The sequence below is a fragment of the Rhinolophus sinicus genome, chromosome 6 (assembly GCF_057876585.1).
Source record: "Rhinolophus sinicus isolate RSI-liver-muscle chromosome 6, RSI-T2T, whole genome shotgun sequence".
NCBI classification, from domain to species: Eukaryota; Metazoa; Chordata; class Mammalia; order Chiroptera; family Rhinolophidae; genus Rhinolophus; species Rhinolophus sinicus.
In genome coordinates this window covers 5,319,535-5,339,291 of record NC_142506.1, presented here as the reverse complement: position 1 = coordinate 5,339,291, position 19,757 = coordinate 5,319,535, and the positions used below count along the sequence as shown (strand labels likewise).

The 19,757-nt window shown below is 47.5% G+C and overlaps 1 protein-coding gene across 6 annotated transcripts in view; it reads right to left on the bottom strand.

The window, feature by feature from the left end:
- Positions 1-562: 562 nt before the first annotated feature.
- Positions 563-19,757, bottom strand: part of ZFAT (zinc finger and AT-hook domain containing) — a 213,592-nt gene continuing 194,397 nt past the window's right edge. For all 6 annotated transcript variants that reach the window (XM_074316937.2, XM_074316938.2, XM_019724243.3 and 3 more), the window contains one exon: positions 563-1,514. In XM_074316937.2, the coding sequence (XP_074173038.2) occupies positions 1,275-1,514 (240 nt within the window). In that variant the 3' untranslated portion in view covers positions 563-1,274. The remainder of the gene's footprint in view (positions 1,515-19,757) is intronic.

The window sequence follows — 19,757 nt, the reverse complement described above, 5'->3', positions numbered from 1 at the left end:
TCCTCAGCAGGAGCAACTACCACTGTGTGTGTCTGCACTTCTGCCGATGTACTGTATAAGATTTCATTTGAAAAAAGGGTCCTCAGACAAAAAAAATCTTGACCTCAGTGAGTCGGATGGTGGGTGACGATGTCAAGTGATCCCAGGACCGGACCAGGTGCAGCAGGACACCCCTCGACGCCCCCACAGAGCTCTGCACAGAGCAGGGGCTCAACATGGTGTGGGGCTTATCACGAGACCTGACTGAACCTTAGTCAAACAACAGTGTGTGATGAAGGCTTCTGATTGTTAGTACCAAGTGTAAGAGGGGAAAGGACGAGCTGCCACGTCTCAGCTGGCAGCAAATCAAACGCTGGCACAGGAAATGAAAGGTATGATCACTAATTTCAAACAGGGGCCCCAAAGCAAATCCAAATGCTTTAGAGGGAGAAAGAGTGTCATCGCCAGTATTCCATGGGCCTCGGGTCTCAGATGGAGTGGTTCTGGGTGGGACCCAAATCCAAGATCTCGACTCAGGAAGGGGACACGTAAACCATCCAACCTAAGAGAGCAACCAAAGTACTCAGGCAAGTACTGATTTTATTCTATCCACCTCACATCCTTAGAATGGGAGGTGAACAGTAAAAAGTGCATTTTTTTTAAAAAGCAAAAGAATGCCAAGACTGTAAGCTGAGACCTCACCTCTGATAGGAGTGGAAGAGTCATCACATTGTGGTTACTTCGTGGTAAGAAGCGCCCTTGATACCTGAGGAAGGTAGAACTTTGTAGATATAGCCTAGACCCCCTGCCCCTTCCCCCAGGAGGTGAGTCAAACACCATAAGGCCACTTCCTCTGTGATGGCTTTCTCCCTTTTATCAGGCTGCACAGCAGTCCCCGATGAAGATTTGGCACCTCCATGGGGTCAAGGTGTTGGGGATGTGATTCAGGGAAGATGCTGATGGGGACCAGGGGTTTCTGAATCTTAAAGTAAAGGGGCAATGGGGTGTGGGCCATGTTGGAAGAATTGATGCGAACGTCTTTCCAGAAGCAATGATACAGGGGGAGGGTGTGTATGGGTTTGTGCTAGGGACGCAGGTCCTGTATTGCTGGTGATGCCAGTTGCCTTGCCCACCCGACGTAGGACGAGAGCCCCCGCTGGGGGCTGGGGCAGTGAGTGCAGAGAAGAGCATCACAGAGAGAGCACCGTTCTGCAGCCTCCCTGCCGTGGGTACCCTGGGTGCCCTGCAGAGCCTGACAGCCCTGCCCCATGGCTCTGTCCAGCAGCACATGTCCTCTACAGCTCCTGAGCTGGCTGTCCCACAGCCTGTTCCTCCATGGGCTGCATGGCTTCCTGCACGTACACGATGAACTCTGACGCCTCCCCGCCCTGTGTGTACACGGTCACCGTCTCGATGCCCTCCACGTCATCGGAGGACACGACCAAGTGGTGCTGCTCGGCCAGCTCCACAGATGCCTGCTGGAGGGTCTCCTGAATCATGACCGTGTGGTTGGAGCTGGGCTCCTCGTCGGTGACCTGTGGGAGGGCAAGAGAAAGGTCACACAGGTCCTGTTTCTGGGTCCAGCCATGACAACAGAATCACCACTACTGCCTATGGAGCATCTAGGACATTCCAAGGGCATATAATCCTCTCCACAATGCTCCATGCTCGCTCTCACTCCCAGTTTACAGACGCAGAGAGTGATGCTCAATGCTGCAAAGCAACATGGCCAAGGGGCCCAGCTGTGGCTAATGGTGAAAGCCAAGTTCAAAGCCAAAGTCTAAGCTCTTCTCTTGATGCCAAGCTGCCTCCTTGAGGTGCAGAGGTTGACAGGTAGTGGGTGGGAAGGCATCGCAGGAGTTTAGTGCAACCGTGTTGTCGGTTAGGTGGGGGCTCCCGAAGTTCAGAGCTGGTCCATTCGGTGGTGAGAAAGGGACTAGGTTCCTCCTGCGTTATCTGTCTTCCCCCCACTGTGCGAGCTCAACTCTCTGTATGAAGACCAATATCACCCTGGGAAGGAGGAGACACCAGCAGGGCCAACTCCCCCCAGGCTGCTGTACATCAGCTCTAATTCCTTAACCCCGTGAGGAGGGGGCCTGCTGAGCGACACTCCCTGCTACAGGGTGGCTGCAGAGGGCACCTGTTAGCGGAGGAGACCTGCTCAATTCTACAGCCAGGCCTTTCTCTGTAGCTCCAAGCAGGAGCTAGGAGGAAAGTCAAAGGGCCTGGAATTGTTTCCCTAGGGAGAGTCCTTAGATGGATGGCGGATGTCAGAGAAGTCCAGACTTCCCAAGGTGAGTCCGAATGCAAAGTAGAAAGAAGACATGCTTCGTCCTGCACGAAGCAGGGCTCGAATAGTGGCTCCACCACTGTTAGCTGTGAGGCTTAGGCCAGACACTTTCCCTACAACCCTCAGTTTTCTCATCTGTAAAGCAGGGACTAAAACGCGCACTCCAGGCGATGGCTGGGAGAACTGAAGGACGTTCTGTATGCAAAGCAGGTTGTTAATAACATCACTGCCCTTCCCACGCCTTCAATCATTCAGCAAGGCTTTTTCCTACGCGAAAGGTACAGTAGAGTGTCACTCATTCATTCCAGCAAACCTGTGTCATTTCATCAGATCCCAGCGGACTGAGCTGCAGAGCTATGCCAGGCAGGGGCCTCGCTGTCTTGCATAGCTCTTTTCCCAGAGTCAAGCTGGATGCCTGGCACACAGCACACACTCAATATTTGTTGACTAACAGTCCACTAGGTGCCAGATGCCAAGACAGGTGCACAGTGGAAAACCAGAGTCTGGTGGGGCACACACAAGCAGAAGGCACTGCACTGTGAAGAGCTGTGATGTCCCCACAGAGAGGGTGGCAGTGCAGGGAGGTCAGCGAAGGCCCCTGGAGGAGGAGTGGGGCTGGGGCTCCCGGCAGAGAGGGCTGGAGGAGCAACGACTCCCAGGAAAGATGGGGGATGCCAGGTCTGCCCAGGCAGCTCCTATGCATGATGCTTTTGACTCCTCCCAGTGGGTGTCTGGAGTCAGGGGGTGGGGGGGCATTCCTCCTCCCTGCCTGACCTTCTGTGACATGTCATGACTCCATGCTGTCTCTGGGATGGCCCGACTGGCTCTGAGGGGTCACACTCTGATGCCATAACTGTACAATTCCTTGTGAGCAGGAAGGGCTGTGTCCGCTGGGAGGCGTCATGTTTAATTCAAAGAGAAAAATGGACAAGGCACCTCTGGGGTGGGCTCTCTACAAAGTTACAGATTGGAAGGAACTTTCAATTTGGCTGACAGAATTCACCAGAAGCTAGAGAGCTATTCTGGGGGAAATTATTAATACGTTTGGCCTGATTTGTTTTTCTAAAGTGAATCGAGACCTCTTCTTTCTTCTTTTACTGCCTGTTTCAATTTCATTTAAATGGGGAAATGTACTGTGAACTAAGACTTTACAAGTAAATATTGATTTATTTCACTCTGAAAGCAAGTCCCCGACAGAAGGTTGGGGACTGGGGAGGTAAGACACAGCAAATGCTGTCCTCCTAACTGTCAGTAATTTCCACCCCAAAGAAAAAGTGAGGGGTCACAGGTGCTTCATGCTGAGGTCCTGGGATGAAACACACCTACTGCACTGCAGGTGAATAGACGATGTGACAAAAATGGCGAGATCAACCACTACATGAGCTTTGAGACGGGCTGTTGGGTATGAGGCCGCTATGTGGCTGTAGTGACTGCCACCCGACCTGGAGCCTACAAGGAGGAAGAAGTGACTAACAGAAAATTTCCACTGGCTACACATTCCTGTCCTTTTATACAACTCTACCACCAGTGCCCGAGTACTGACGAGGGCCGAAACCATTACCCTGGCCCACACCTTGGATGAGCAGGGGCTGCAGCCTCCTGCTGCCATGACAGCAGAGTTCAGTGCAGGCCCAGGAGGAAACCTGAGATCCCGAGATGACTGAGACCTGGCCACTGCCTGCAGATGCGGGGAGGAAGAAGGCGAAAACCAGGAGAGGCCACCATGCTGAAATAAAGGTGAACATTGCAACTGTGCTGCCTCGGGCCTGGGGCCGGCGCTCATGCGAGGCAGTGCTGTCTGCAGATGGGGGGGAAGGCGATGTAGGCAGAGAGAAGACACTGAGCCCACAGCCCCACCCTGCTGTCAGCCAGCCCCCCACCCCCATCACCAGAGTTCCATCTTCGCCTTTCCAGAAGGCGCTGTGCTGTCAGACACTGCTGAGCCGGCCTCAGCTTTACTCACTGCTGCAGTAACACTCTACTGGGACCATTTCTGAGCCCGCCCCCAGGGTCCAGGCTTCCCCACTGCTCACTATCGGCCCACCCACGATGCCTGGAGGGTTCCTGGGTCTCTATCCCCGACTTCTTCTCGAGACCCCTTATTTGTACCAAGGCTTTGGCTCTTGGCTGAGCTGCAGACCACACACTGCTCTGCAATGGGACACTCATACGGGATGCCTGCCAAACGTGCCTCCGTCACAGGAGGGAGCGAGTGTTGGGGAAGAAGTGGCAGGTGAGGCCTGACGTGAAGTTCACAGGCAGATCTGGCGCCTTGGTCACTGGCTGAGATGCAGACTGGCTTTCACAGAGGAAGACACAGAACGTTTTCAAAGCAGGGCCCTGCGACATCCAATCTGTGGCCCTCCGTGGCTGGAAATTTGCCTGACATGAGAACTTATGGCTTCCTGAACATTATTACACTTCTCTCACTAGCCCTCTACGTATTTACATTTATTTGCCCATATTGCTTTCTTTCCTAAGTAATAAGTGTATTTAAATATAATCCTTTCTCCAGTTCTCTTGTCAGATTTCAGCTCCAGCATTCTGTACCCTAGAATCACCGTCAAATTCATCCACTGCTAATGTGGCCCTCTGTGGGTTAGGGGACGCAGAGAGCATGTAGCACATCACAGGAAAGCACAGCCACTGTCAACTCACAGAATGTCATGAGCACCTAGGATGGGCAGGGCTTCACGAGACCAGGCCTGGGAGACGTACAGAATCTAAGGCAGGAGCCCCCCTGAGGAGACAGGCTAGGTGTGCACAAGGTACGCAGGAGTGCATGCAGGTGAGTGTACATCTGTGCGTGTATGTGAATATCTCCATGTGTATGTACAGGTATCTGGGCACGGGTGTGTGTGCGTGCATACACACAGGTGAATGGATGTGTGTACGAGTACGTACATGCAGGTGCATGGGCATGGGTCTACATGTGTATGTGTGTGCGTGCACACATGCAGGTGTGAGCCACAGGCGTGTATGTGTACGGGCATGTGGATGGTTATTGCGTGGCTTATGTATGTACCTAAGCTGTGCTTGGATCGCTACCTCTTTCTCTGTCCTTCTTGACACTTCCTGTCTGTATTTTGTGATACATGGAAAAACGCCTGTGTTTATATAAAGGAAAGAAAGCAGAACACAACTGCACAAGCCATTCTGTGCGTCTGCTGCTCTCAGTGCAAACCCCACTGTGTCCAAGGCCCCTGCCCGCTCCCCATGCTCGGCGCACCCCAAAGCCTCCGTGTTCCTCTCCCATGCTTTCCCACCTTCGGGCTCTTCGTGTCACTTCACCGCTCAGAGCGCCCAACCCAAGACTGTCACTTTAAAGCTCCTTCACTTCCTCAGGCTCCTGCTCCCGAGTCGCCTCCCCCAAGAGGCCTTCTCAGCCCAGCCCAGCAGGACCCGCTACCTGGGCCCCCTCTGGCCCTCTCCTGCTCTCTGCTCCCTTTGCAGCACTGCCACCACCTAAAATTATATCGTCTATGTATCTGTGAGCTCGTGAAGGCAGGGACCTGGACCATTTTTCGCCACTTGATTCCCAATCCCCACGATGTGCTTGGCGGACGGGAGTATCTAGCAACAACCTGTCGAATGAATGAAGTTCTGAATCACATCTGCGCTGGAGGAGAGGAACTCAGCACTACCTAGCGGGGTTTGTCTACGCGGTGCGCAACGCGGGTCTTTTTTTTTCTTCCTTCTTTCTCCTTTTTCTGTTTTCTAAAATGTTTGAATAATATAGTCTTTTAATAATTGGGAAAACTGAAGTGAAAAGACAGGAAAAAGAAATGTGAAGAAGGGAAGGGTGCAGTGGGGAGGGGGTGTGTGAGGAGGAAACAGTCATTTTCAACTGTTCTGGGATGCCTTCTCTGGCCTTCCAAATGCCATGAGAACGAAGGGTGTTTTGGTGGAGAAAACCTTTTCCCTCATAAGCACAGGACAGCTGCCAGCAACGTGCTGGGCAGAGCAGGCCCTGGAAACAGTGCTGGGGCAAACTGAACTCTCCAGAAGCAGCCTGCAGGTGGGGAGGTAAGCCGGGGGCTGGCACTCAGCTTAAGCCTCCACAGGAGAGGAGGGAAGAGGGCCAAACCCAGGATTTTCCTTCTGTATTCAGCACCCGCAGGAATAAGGGAAGTTACATTACAGAGCAAATGCAACAAACTCCTCTCGGAACAGCTGCAGACGTTGGATCAAGGTCAATTTTCTAAGGAAGACTTGAGGTCTGATTTCTGAAGGCACCTTGCAGCCTCAGACGCTGCGTGCCGGGTCCTCAGCCATCCCCCTAATGAAGGCGCGCACAGCCAGGCTGGTGAAGGTTTACTGGGGCCCACGGTGGCTGAGGAGCCAGAACATGGACAGAAAACACGCTTCAGCATCGGGAACAGATCTGAAGGGCTGGTTCTGGCTCTGGGCTGCTTGACAGGAAAGGCGTCAGGTCCTCAGATAGAGGGAGGGACGTGTAGTTACATAACATCAGCACTCGCTTTGCAAGACAGACAGTGGCCTCTGTGTTTGGGCGCCAGCCATTGATGGAATAAGCCACCTCTGACAAACCACCCACTCCCATTTCTCATTCGCTGAGTTCCCATGTACTTCCCATGACTTCTCAGCTCTCTTCTGTGTCACTGAGAATTTAATACGTGTCAGACACTCTGGTGGAGGTTGGGAACACAATTGCGAGTTCTACACCACACACACTCCCAGTCCAGAAAGCCTGCTGTCTAGTGTGTAAGGTGGACCCAGACACCTCTGGAAACCCAGGGTGGGATGGGGCGAGTGGGGAACGGGCGATGGTCAGGGACAGTCTCCAGAACATGACCCTGAACACTAGGATTTCCAGGAGTCAGAAAAATGCAAACATTATCTAAGGTCCATTCCACTGCAGAAATTCTCAGACTCCATGATGTGGTAAGAATTAGTGGGCTGCAGACAAAAACCCAAATACAATCAACCAAGGAGAATGAAAAAAAACACTGCAGTTGATTCTTTCCGGTGAAACAGTCCCCTGTGGGTGATTAAGCTCTGGGGAAGGAGCCTGTTTTTCCAGAAACTAGGGTTTCACTCACTTAAATTATACACAAGCAAGGGCTTCGTCTAGCATCCTCGATGGCAGATCCATTTTACAAAGTTAATAAGCAAGCACGCTGACTTTCATGACGCTAGGTTAGGTGTAGTGTTGTATATGCCAGAAACAAAGGGAAATAGGAAGAGTACTTACTAGAGGAAAGAAAAGGTATAAACAAGTGTAGTTTATAAAAAAGCATCATAAATCCCCAACTCTAGAAATACATATGTATATGCAGGACAAAAAAAAAAACACTGGAAGAAACTTGTGGGAATATCAAAAGATATTCACAGGCAGGAAGAAACCATTTACGCGTCAATGAAGATTTAAAGCCTTTTAAAAAGGAAAGAAAGTGTGGGAAGTGAGGAAGGCTGTGATTCATCTTTCATGGGAAGGCAGCAGCAGGCCTCCCTTCCACCGTATTTTTCTCTTGGTTGTTAGGACAGCAGATGCTTTTTCTTTTCTGAAACGACTGATCACTCAAACAGTCCAAAGCCCAACTGCAAAGACCGCTCACTAACCACAGTCACTGCCCATCCCATGTGTGCGTCTGGCTTTCTGAGACATGCAGGGTCCAGCTGGCCAGCACATGGCAACACGTGCTTCCATCCCAGGGCACCGGGGAGCCCTCCTGCCCGGAATGGACCTGCCCACCAGGTTCCCAGCCTGCAGGGAACAGGCTGTGAGAGGGGCCTGGAGACAGGAAGAGAGGCGCCTCCTACTGGCCTCACATCCATCCCTGGATGAGGACCAAAGGCTTCCCTAACTGGCTCATTAGGCAGATGGGGGTTAGAGACAGACGCCTGGGCAGCAGACAGTGGGTGCACAGGGCTAGCTGCTCCTGTTCTTCTGCAGTCTAAGCACAGATTAGCGTGGTCTCCATAATCATCTCACCGAGGGAGAAAAGAATCCTTCGCTTGTAAATTGTGGTAAAATGAGACGGGCGACGTGGTGTCTTAGGGCAAGTGAGAGCTGAGGTGACGGGGGACCGCGGCCTGGCGCAGGGTGGGTGGTAACGTGTGGTGCCATTCCCTTCAGGGGCAGGTGTCTGATGCCCGTCCTCACTGCCTAGCACAGTCCCCTCAGGACCACGTCCACAGGCCACCGGGCTTACAGCAGACGCTCAATACACATGTGATGGCCGATTCTAATGCGTACCCAGGAGATAAGTGAGCACTGAATGCAAACAGCCTCAGGGCATGTGCACACTGACAGGGAAGGCAGCTCCTTACTGCCTGGGAATACCCTTTGGTATTTAGACAAGTTTATCGTGCATAATGCTTTGCTTTCGTGACCTTGAAGCACACATACATGGACGTTTTATTTAGTGCCAGGCACTGCGTGGGGGCTCTGCTTCACGGTCTGACACCTGGTCCAGGGGGGTAGGCTTCTCCTCACAAGCGGCACCCCCACCTGGCAGCCCCTTGGTAGATGGGCAGCTCTTGGGGTCAGGCAGGGCTTTCCCATATTCTTTTCACTGAAATCCCCCTGCTATGGTTTGAGACCATCGCCCCTACACGGCACTCAGGAGAAACCTCCTCCGCCCTCTTGATTTTCACAAAATCACTGGAAGCAGCCATGCTCGCAGGCTCCAGCCCTTCTCACTGCCAAGCTCTGTCAACCTGGCAGGCTGGTGCTCAATGAAGACGTGGGGACGAGACGGATCCCTGCCACCCTTGCCTTGCCATCCAGGCACCCCCTCTTTGCGCTGGGGGAGCACTTGGCTTCTTTCCGCCCTGATGTAGACTCTTTGCCTCCTGATTCAACAATCTGTCTCCGCAGCAGATTCACACTGGTGAGCTGCGGCCTCCACAAGGCCGAGTGACAAGGAAAACAGAGCTGGCAGCAGCCATAGTGTCCCTCCCCAGACCTCTCTAGAGCCACAGCCATCACTCAAGGAAGTAACGAGCACTGAACTGCCAGGATGGAGCACTTCCAGGCTCTGCTTAAAGCACATTTATCAAATCAAACCATAACCCATTTCAATCACTCATCAAACTTACCTGGTAAGTTTGTCAGCAGCACAGCAGGTCTAAGGCCAGAAAAGGGAAGTGTCCATCCTACTCTCATGGCTCTGACTCTCGATCCTACTCAGCGCCATCCCAGCCCTGACTTTGCTCCTCGGGCGCTGACGTGCACGGCCTAAGATCCGGAGCTGAAACTGCACGAGGACACCACTGTCTGCTCGTCAGTCCCCACGCCCATGCTCTGGGCTGTCTGTACTTCGCTCTCACGGTAGGAAGATCTGCCAGCTTTGACTCTGGTGCGTCCTCCCTTTGGCCTGCTCTCAGTGACCCTTCTTAGTCAGAGCCACTCACTCAGTTGCCCTTTACTTGGGACGAGTGACTGCATGATGTCGCTTAGCACCAGCTCCCCAAATCAGCCTCCCCAGGGCCTAGGGAATTACTCAGAATGCTTCAACAACCCCCGACTGTAGGGTTAAATCATTTCCAGCCACAAGCATGTTAGTTTATATAATGCAACCATGCGTTTGCCTGTCTGGAACAAGCAAGAAACTTGTCCGAAACCTGAAAGAGACTGAGTGATTTTAGCCAGCAAGGGGACACTGCAGAGAAGGGAGGACCAGGTACACCCCACCTGCCCGGGCCAGACATGGACCAGGAAATGGGCCCCCACGCAAACAGCAACACACGCCACAGTGTTACAACGCAAATAAAGTGGGATTCTGCAGATTGCACCAACCAAGCTGCAGCTTCTTGGGGCATAATAGGAAAAGCGGGGCTTAGGAAAATGAAAAGGAAAGAGAAGCAAAGTGGTAGACTAACATCTTCAGTTTAGCTAAACGTATTGTATCTGAAAGATGCGGGAGGGAAGAGGCAAACATCTTTATTCTCTGTCTTTCAGACCATTTCTCATAGGCACAGATATATCATGGGCCTTATTTTCACTCGTAAAATTTCACAAAGAAATGGAATTTTCAGTCACTACTGCGGAATAAGGGGGCTCTGAAAGGAATAATAGCTAAGAAAGAGGATGCGATTCTGAAATCAGTCATCAGAAATCATACCAGAGACAGAGACCTCTGAGAGAAGTTTTGGTTAAGACGAAGAGAAAGAAAAGATGCAAATGGCCAAGGGAGAACTAACGAATGCTTCCAAAGGACAAGAGTTGGCCTTAAGTGACAAAGGAGAGGGACCCATTGCCAAGACCCTGCATGACTTTTTGTCTCTGGGTTTATATGCTGAGGTCACCTTCAGTGACAGCAGAACAAACATTCTATAAGGAGTGTGAAGTATGAAAATATCTCAAGACGCTACCTGTGTGTATAATTAGGAGCTTGATATAATTAAAGTTGGCAGAGTCCCAGGATCAAATAAAGGGCACCACCAAAGTCTTTACGCACGAGCCAAACCTAATTCACCAAAATGTGCAGTTGAAAACCAGTTATCACAGTAATAAGGGCTATGGTGAGGGGGAAAATAGCAAAGAAAGGGGTCAGGAGACTTCAGATGTATAGAAAGACCAAAAGGACTGAGCACGGAAAGATAAAAGGCATCTCTCTGGATTTTAGAAATCCATCCAGTTACTAACAGAGAATGTAGTGTGACTTCATCTGAGGGTTAGGAAGCAGGGTGGGTGCATACGCTCTCCTCCCTGCGACAGGCAACGGATTTGATCGCCTACGAAAGACATATGTGATTCCCTCGCATGGGCCTTCCAAAGGCATTTGAATCCATCATGACTATAATTACACTATACTGTCAGCCAGCACGGAACGGATGTGACATTCCCATCACACCATGAGGAATAACAGAAGATACAAGCAGTTATGGAGGCTACAAACTGCAGTTACTATCAATTCTTTAAAAATATATACGTTCTTAATCTTGTAGGAAAAACCACAACAACAGCAAAACAACCATAACGGGAAAGCGGAATAAATGACGCGACTGAAGATGCTAGGGTTTCATTATGGTGTAAAAGAATAAAGATCCGCTATCGCAATGTCTCACACACTCCCACGCAAACCATCTGAAGACAAAGGAGGTTGGGGAGCGGAGGGGTGAACAGAGAGAAAAGTGGGAGTGGCTCTCCTATTCCTTGGAAGTCAGGGAGGTTTGTTTACAGTATGAGCCCACAAATGACTCAGGGGGAAGAAGAAAAGGACAAATCCACTAACTCACTAGTTACTGGAGTAAAAGGGATCACAGCACAGGAAGCACTTCACTGCGTGCAGATAGGATGAGCGGGGAGAGCTCAGCTCAGTTCCACTTTGCGGCAGTGTAGATGCTAGAATCTTCTCTACCATGATCTTTAAAGGATTACAAGAGTATCTTCCGTCAGGCCTCTTGTTGTTCCGTTAAATGACCAAATTAATAGAATGGAATAATTGTTATTAAAAATGAAAATGGATTTTGAAGCCTCACATAAATCCCTTTCTAGATCCGTCTCCCCATTATTTTGCCCCAAGTCTTATGAATGTTTAGCTTCTGCCCCCAGCAAGGAGGAAGCTGATTCTGGGCCCCCGTCCTGTGACTCACAGAGGGCAAGGCCTCTCCCCAGCCAGAGAAGTGCCTTCTGCACAGCAACTTCTCCCCTCCAGATGCCCTTGTACAGACGCATGGTTTGAAAAGGTTGCAGGGGCCAGATTACTCAGGGTCTTAAATTAAAAACAGGACAGGCTGGGCCTGCACTTGCTTGCAAATAGATAACTGGTATACCTCGTCGGCCATAGAAGGAGACTGCATTTCCTTATAAAAATAACGAACTACAAATAACACACAGCAATTCCAATGCTGGCTGGCAACCAACACCCACCTTCCAGTGAGAACCGCTATCAAATTGCCGCTCAGACTAAGCGCTCCGCGCTGAGCCCAGGAAGGAGGCTCTGCCTGGCTCCCGCCCCCACATGTCCTCAACTTCACCCTCCAGGGCCAGCCACCACAGGGGACCAGCCCCAAGATGGCAAAGGGCTTGGGGAGCAGCTGGGAGAGGCGGGTTTCTTTTGGCAAAGCAGTAATTTCTGTTTGTTTTGAGGATAGAAAAGCAGCCACAGTTTAAACCTGACAAGCTCAGGAGACTGAAAACAACCATGTAAGATGGCGTGAGCATGAAAAATCATGGCGGGAAGTCACATCTTTAGCCTGAAGCTTCCTTCTTAAAGTCAATCTTCACCTTCAGGGAGCCTGTCTATTGTCTTTTTGCACCTACGATGACATCCTTGGAATGTCAATAACCCTTTTTCCGGACCAGAGCTGGAAACAGCAAAATCCCTCGTTATTATGCTTGGCTCTTGATTACCATCTCTATGTACTGTAAAAAGCGAACCACTAACTATCCTGTACCCACCTACGTGTTTCCCCGAAAATGAGACCTAGCCACACCATCAGCTCTAATGCGTCTTTTGGGGCAAAAATTAATATAAGACCCAGTCTTATATTATGTTAGATAAGACTAGGTCTTATGTTAATTTTTGCTCCACAAAATGCATTAGAGCTGATGATCCGGCTAGGTCTTATTTTTGGGGAAACAGGGTATGTAAAAGAAGCACCTGTGTCTCCAATTTACTTTTATCCAATCTCTGAAGACTTCCCCGCTTTGCTTCCTCCCATCCCCTTAATCTACCATCAGTGGATTTCATGTAACCCTCCTCCTTTGATTCTACGTATCAAATAAGCTGCAAACAGTCATTTCACGGAGCATTTTCTCAATCCGTTGAGATTTGACTTCTAGGCAATTGTCGTCAGTTTGGCTCAAATAAACTCTTATAAGCTTTCTCCTAGACTGGACATTTTTCGTCGCCAGTTTTAATCATCAGTTACAGCAAGCAGGCAGAGCACTTGGGATCTGGAACAAGATTACGGCAGCATAATTCTGCACCATGCCAAGCCAAGGGTCAGCATGGGAGCAGTGGGAAGGTGCCTGCAGGTCTGAGGTTGTCTTAATTGCTCCTTCCTGGTGCGCTCCTGCCACTGGGGCACTGGCTGACCACTCGGAAGCAACCAGTACATGCAGGGAAAACAATGAACAGAAGAGTGACAATCCTAGGGTACACTGCAGAGAACCGAGAATGGGGACACGGATACAGGCCTGCAGACAGAGTATTGCTGCTAATCATTGTCACTCCTGAAATAGTCAATCCACGGGAGGTGGTACAGTAAGAATGACTCCCACCTCTGCCGGGAGCCCTGCCCCCACCCAACACCCAGCAACCCTCCAAGATTCTATTTAGGCACCTGGGCATCCAGGAAGCCCTCCCTGCCCAGCACCTGCCCCCATCCCAGGACCAGGTTCAAGGTGGGCCACCCTCTGGTGCTCCCACAGAGCTCTTGGGGCACTCACTGGCTGACCACCTGAAACATTCATCACTTTAGTTTGGAACTGCCTTTTTGGGGTGCGCATTTTTCACACCTCTTGCCTGGTTGTCCTTGTTCTGGTTTTCCATTTCCCCTCTTTATTTACTTATTTATGATATGTACGCGCATTAGCTATCTCCCTCAATTAGAACATAGACTCCTCAACTGTACCTCTCCGTGCTCTGTCCACTGCAATATGCCAGGTGCTGTTCTCAGCACCTGGCGGGTAGACCAGCTCAGGGGGTGTTCACTGAGTGAAAGAATAAATCATTTCCCTTGATAGACTATTCGTCTCTTGAGAGCAGGATGTATCTTAACCCTAAAGTCCAGCTTGGGAGGCAGAATAATGCCCTCCTGACCCCCAAAGATGTGCATTTCCCAATCCCTGAAACCTGAGGATGTCACATTGCTGACAAAGGGGCCTTTGTCAGTGTGATTACATTGAGCGGATCCTGAGATGGGGAGATTACCCTGGAGTAGCCAGGTGGGCCCAATGGAAGCACAGGGCTCCTTAGAAGGGGGAGGCAAGAGGGTCAGACTCAGAGAAGACCATGTGGCACTAAGAGCAGAGCCCGGACTGCTGGGCTGAGAGAAGAGCTGGGCCTGCAGTTGCTGGCTTTGAAGATGGCGGAAGGGGACTAGGAGTAAAGGAATGTCCGAAGCCTCTGGAAGCTACAGAAGGCAAGAAAGGAATCCTTCCCAGAAGGAATGCAGCTGTCGACGCCTTGATTTTAGCCCAGTGAAATCCACTCAGACTTCTGACCTCCAGAATTGTAAGATAATAAATGTGTGTTGTTTTAAGCCACTAAGTTGGTGGTGATTTGTTGCAGCTGCCATAGGAAACGGATGGTCCTACAGACTGAACAGAGCGCTGTGCAGTGAATGTCTGCTGAACGAATTCTGCAAATGACTAAATTCAATGAGACTTTCACTACCTGAAATAAATTTTAATCCATAAAAACAGCAAAGAGTGATTTCAGCCACGAGCCAATGATTACAGCAGTTGGTATTATTTCCTTTAAGTCTTTCCTTTCCTTTAAATAATAAATTTTGAATCGGAGATGCTTATGATGATATTTCCTATGTTGGTAGGTCTTACATTTAACCTACTTAGGCAGTTTCATTAATCAAGTAATACATTTCCTCCTCATAAGAGATTTAACAAAAAGAAAAAAATATACATTTAATGAAAACCACCGGGTCTTAACAAATGCATGGTTACTTGCATTCAAAGTTCTCATGTGTTTCCTTCAGCCAGGCTGGTGAGGTACATACAAGAGCTCTGCTTTCTGAACATTTCAAAATGCTCCATCCCCACGAACCTACTTTTAATGCTGACACTTGAGAAAAGAGAGAAGTGACAGGAAATCATTGAGGACACGTTTCTGTGTCCAACTGCAATTTTAAATGGTCTGAATTCTGAGCCAAATCTTTTCCATGGCTCATTAGAAAATAAGAAGAAAACAACCTAAGAAACCATTTTTTTTTCTACCCCTCAGCCTACCCACCAGGTCTGCCATTATTTTCAACCCAAAAACCGAAAACCCAAAAAGACTAGCGATTAATCCCTTTCAAATGTCATTGAAAAACTTTGATGCTTAAGATTCTTTTTAATGTACATTAATAAATCATGAAAAAATAAAAGTCTTAACAGTATATAACTATTTGTTTATTTGGGAAAGAAATCTTGAAATTTTTTTAACATCCAGAACCAATTCACGTACAACCTAGAATTTGTTTTTGGCCCTGTGGGAATATGTATTTATCAGGAAACTTTAAAAAGATCCAACGAGGCTCTCCAATTGTAATTTTACAGTGTTTTCTGCAATACACAGCATGTACTTTCTGACAAGGTGTTCTTCCTTCTTTCTTGACAGAATATAGTTTACAGGACGTAACTGGCGAATCAAAATAGGAAACCCACAGCATATTCGACCCTATTCAATAAACACTGACTCAGCATCCACCATGTGTGACATGCTGAGCTGAGAAAGACAAAGTCCCTGATGTCAAGGGGTTCTCCGCGTGGTGAAAGGCAAGGGTTAGTTTCCCCACAAGTGTGCCCGAGTTCACATTAAGTGACTTCAGCAGACTCTTATACAGATATAATTCCTCTACTGCAAAACCCTAAACCAGAGTTTAGTTAAAAGGAAAAAAGAAAAAAGAAAAAACAGGCAACGCATTTTCTCTAATAAAAAACAGCTATGGTTAAATTTCAATAATAGGGCCAGTGAAACCAGAGGCTGTCCTTTCACCCAGCAGAGCCGGACACGTTGCCACAGGCGTGGCATTGGCTGTCTCCCCAGCCGTCCTCCCATCCATCATTTACCAACAGGCTCAGTGAGCGAGGTGCCGGGCCCGGCAGACAGGACAATGACTAGGCCACATGGTCTCAGGGAACATTTCCAAATGCAGTTAATCTCTTAGCCCTGTGTTTTCAATGAGCCTGAAGCTTCTCTGAAGGGTGCCACTGTTTTCTGCTACTGCAAATGTGTCGTACGTGTTTACGCTTGTTGTACCGGACGCTTGTCTGTCTTACCCCTTGTCGCGTTGTCAGTCTAATGCTTTGAAGCACCTCTAAGCTGTATCCTAAACTTGCAACCTCACGTCTCAGTGCATTGCCTGCGGTACTCAATAAGCCATGTCCCTGAGTAGCAGCAAATCAATCCAGTTCCTAGAAAGAAGACGCAAATCACAATCGGTAGCACGTTCCTGCGATTCTCAAAAGGATTTGGTGCGTCGGGAACACCCGATGCTCTCCTGATACCTTCCCAAGTAGGCCCCGCCTGAAGTGCCAGGTCTAGCTCAGGACGCCACATGTCACGATGCAAAGAAAGAGTTTCAGAAGAGATGGATAAGACAATCTGAAGACTACAATCTAGTGAACACGAAGGAAAGCTGCAAGAGTGTTTAGCTTGGAAGTGGATGAATCTGTCCCAAGCAGAGCGGAACCGCGGGCTGTTGCAGACTGAAACATCAAACTCTTACTGTCAGACTTCAGTGCAGGGTCTCCTTCAGAGAAACCATCTAATGGAGGAGGGTTTCTAGGATACACAGTCCAAACATTCATCTAGCTGTGCTAAGTCTTCTCTATGGATCAAGAAATCCAGAGTTGAACCAGAACTCCTCACAGAATTACTTAACCTGAATTTCATGCTCTGCACCGTGCCCTGGGCACACTTAGGGGGACAGTCGTGGCGACAGCACAGGGACGCCTACCTCTGATTCGTCAGAGACAGGTCGATGGGAACAGACAGATCACTCAGGGGTCCCTATGTGAGAGCCACATTAAGAAACATCTGTATTGGTTACTGCCACGAAGCCTTTTGCTGACAATGATTTCATGTTTCCTTCTTGTTTTGCTGTAAAATTCAGTACCAAATTTACACTTCAGCTTGGATAGCTCTAATAACACAGACGTCTTGAAGTCTCCGCTCAAACGTCAGAAATCTGTCCTCCAAACCCTTTATAAAATAGCCCCCACCCCTTCCCATTTCCTCCCTTCACTTTTCTCCACTGCACTGGTTCCTCATTTGACATTCTTTGTGTCTTACTTGTTTATTTGTGTTTTATCTTTTTCCCCACTAGAGAGTAACCACCTCCATGGCAGATATTAGTTCTCGCCTGGACCCAGGAGACACTGCCTGACAAGAGTAGGTACTTACTAAATACTTACCAACTGAACGACTAAAATAATGGATAACGATGTAAAACTCCATGATTTGGATTTCAACTTTCTCGATAAACTCAACCTTTGATTCTGAATTATATACCCTGGGTCTATCCTCGTTCTGATATGCTTACTATGTTTTTGTTTTTTTAAGTATTTGTGTAAGCCAGCCTAAATCTTTTTGTAAAATGAAGCAGGAAATAGGAGAGAGATAAGTATAGACAGGGAAAAAAGGATGATTTCAGCAGAAACTCTACAAGCCAGGAGAGAGTGGAATCAAATATTCAAACTATTGAAAGAGAGAAATTATGAGCCAAGAATAATATATCCAGCAAAGATATCCTTTAGATATGAAGGAGGAATAAAGATCTTTCCAGACATACAGAAGCTGAGGGAATTTTCTAACATACGACCTGCACTACAAGAAATACTAAAGGAGGCTATTCGACCACCATCAACAGGGACAATTTGTGGCAACCAAAACATAAAAGGGGGGAGAGTAAAGGCCTGAACCAGAATATGAGAATGGAGAAAACTAAGCATGCTGAAGAAAATGGAATACTCTACATATGAAACATTCTTTTACATGAACTTAATAGTAACCACTAAAAAAAAAATCCAGAACTAAAATATTTAACGTAATAAAAGAAGAAACAGAGGGAAAAATCATGGAATACCACCACACAGAAATAACACACAACAACAAAAAGGCAAAGAAACAATGGAGACACAGTCTTACTAGAAAACCAAAGATAGAATGATAGAAAATCCTCACATATCAATAATCACCCAAAATGTAAATAGACTGAACTCACCAATAAAAAGGCACAGAGTAGCACATTGGATCAAAAAAACTAAACCCAACCATATGCTGCCTCCAAGAGACATATCTCAGCTACAAGGACAAGCATAGACTCAAAGTGAAAGGGTAGAAATTGACACTCCAAGCAAATGGTATCCAGAGAAAATCAGGTGTTTCCATACTGATATCAGAGGAAAGCAGACTTCAGGATAAAAAAGGTAACAAGAGACAAAGATGGACATTTCATAATGATAAAGAGGACTGTACAACAAGAAGACATAACAGTCATCAGTATTAATGCCCCCAATCAGGGAGCACAGAAATACACCAAGCAACTACTAACAGAAGTAAGGGGAGAAATTGACCAAAACACCATTATAGTAGGAGACCTAAATATATCATTGACAGCTATGGATAGATCATCCAAACATAAATAAAGAAAGAAATAGCAGCCCTAAATGAAACATTAAATAAGATGGACATAATTGACATTTATAGAGCACTTCATGCTAGAACAACAGATTATACATTTTTTTCTAGTGTACAAGGAACATTCTCAAGAATAGACCATATATTGGGACATAAAACTAGCCTCACCAAATTGAAGAAGATTGAAATCATACCAAGCACATTCTCTGATCACAAAGCTTTGAAATTGAATATCAACTGCAAAAAGAAAACAGGGGAAACCACAAATATGTGGAGATTAAACAACATACTTTTAGAGAATGACCAGGTCAAAGAAGAAATAAGAGGAGAGATCAAAAGATACATAAAGCAAATGAGAATGAAAATACATTTTACTAAAATTTTTGGGATGCAGCGAAAGCAGTTTTAAGAGGGAAATTTATATCATTACAGGTCTATCTCAAGAAACAAGAAAAATCCCAGAAAAATAAGCTCACGTTACAGCTTAAAAAGAACTAGAAAAAGAAAAACAAATAAAACCCGAGATCAGCAGAAGAAAGGAAGTAATAAAAATCAGAGCAGAACTAAATGAAATGGAGAATAAAAAGACACTAGAAAAAAATTAATGTGACAAATAGCTGGTTCTTTGAAAAGATTAATAAAATTGACAAACTCTTGGCTAGACTAAGATAAAAAGACAAAAGACACTAATAAACAAAATCAGAAATGAAAGAGGGGAAGTTATCACGGATGCCACAGAAATACAAAGGAACATCTAAGAATACTATGAAGGACTATTTGCCACCAAATTCAATAACCTAGAAGAAATGGACAAGTTCTTAGAAACATATACTCTTTCTAGGCTGAATCATGAAGAACTAGAAAATCTAAATAGACCAATCACCGAAAGGAAATTGAATCAGTCATCCGAAACCTTCCCCAAAGCAAAAGTGTGGGACTAGATGGCTTCACAAGTGAATTCTAGCAAACCTTCAAAGAGGATCTAATACCAGTCCTGCTCAAACTCTTCCAAAAAATTGAAGAAGAGACAGTACTCCCTAACTCATTTTATGAGGCCAACATCACCCTGATACCAAAACCTGGTAAGGACAACACAAAAAAAGAAAACTACAGACCAGTATCTCTGATGAACACAGATGCAAAAATTCTAAACTAAAGTCTAGCAAATCAAACGTAACAATGCATTAAAAAGATTATTCATCACGACC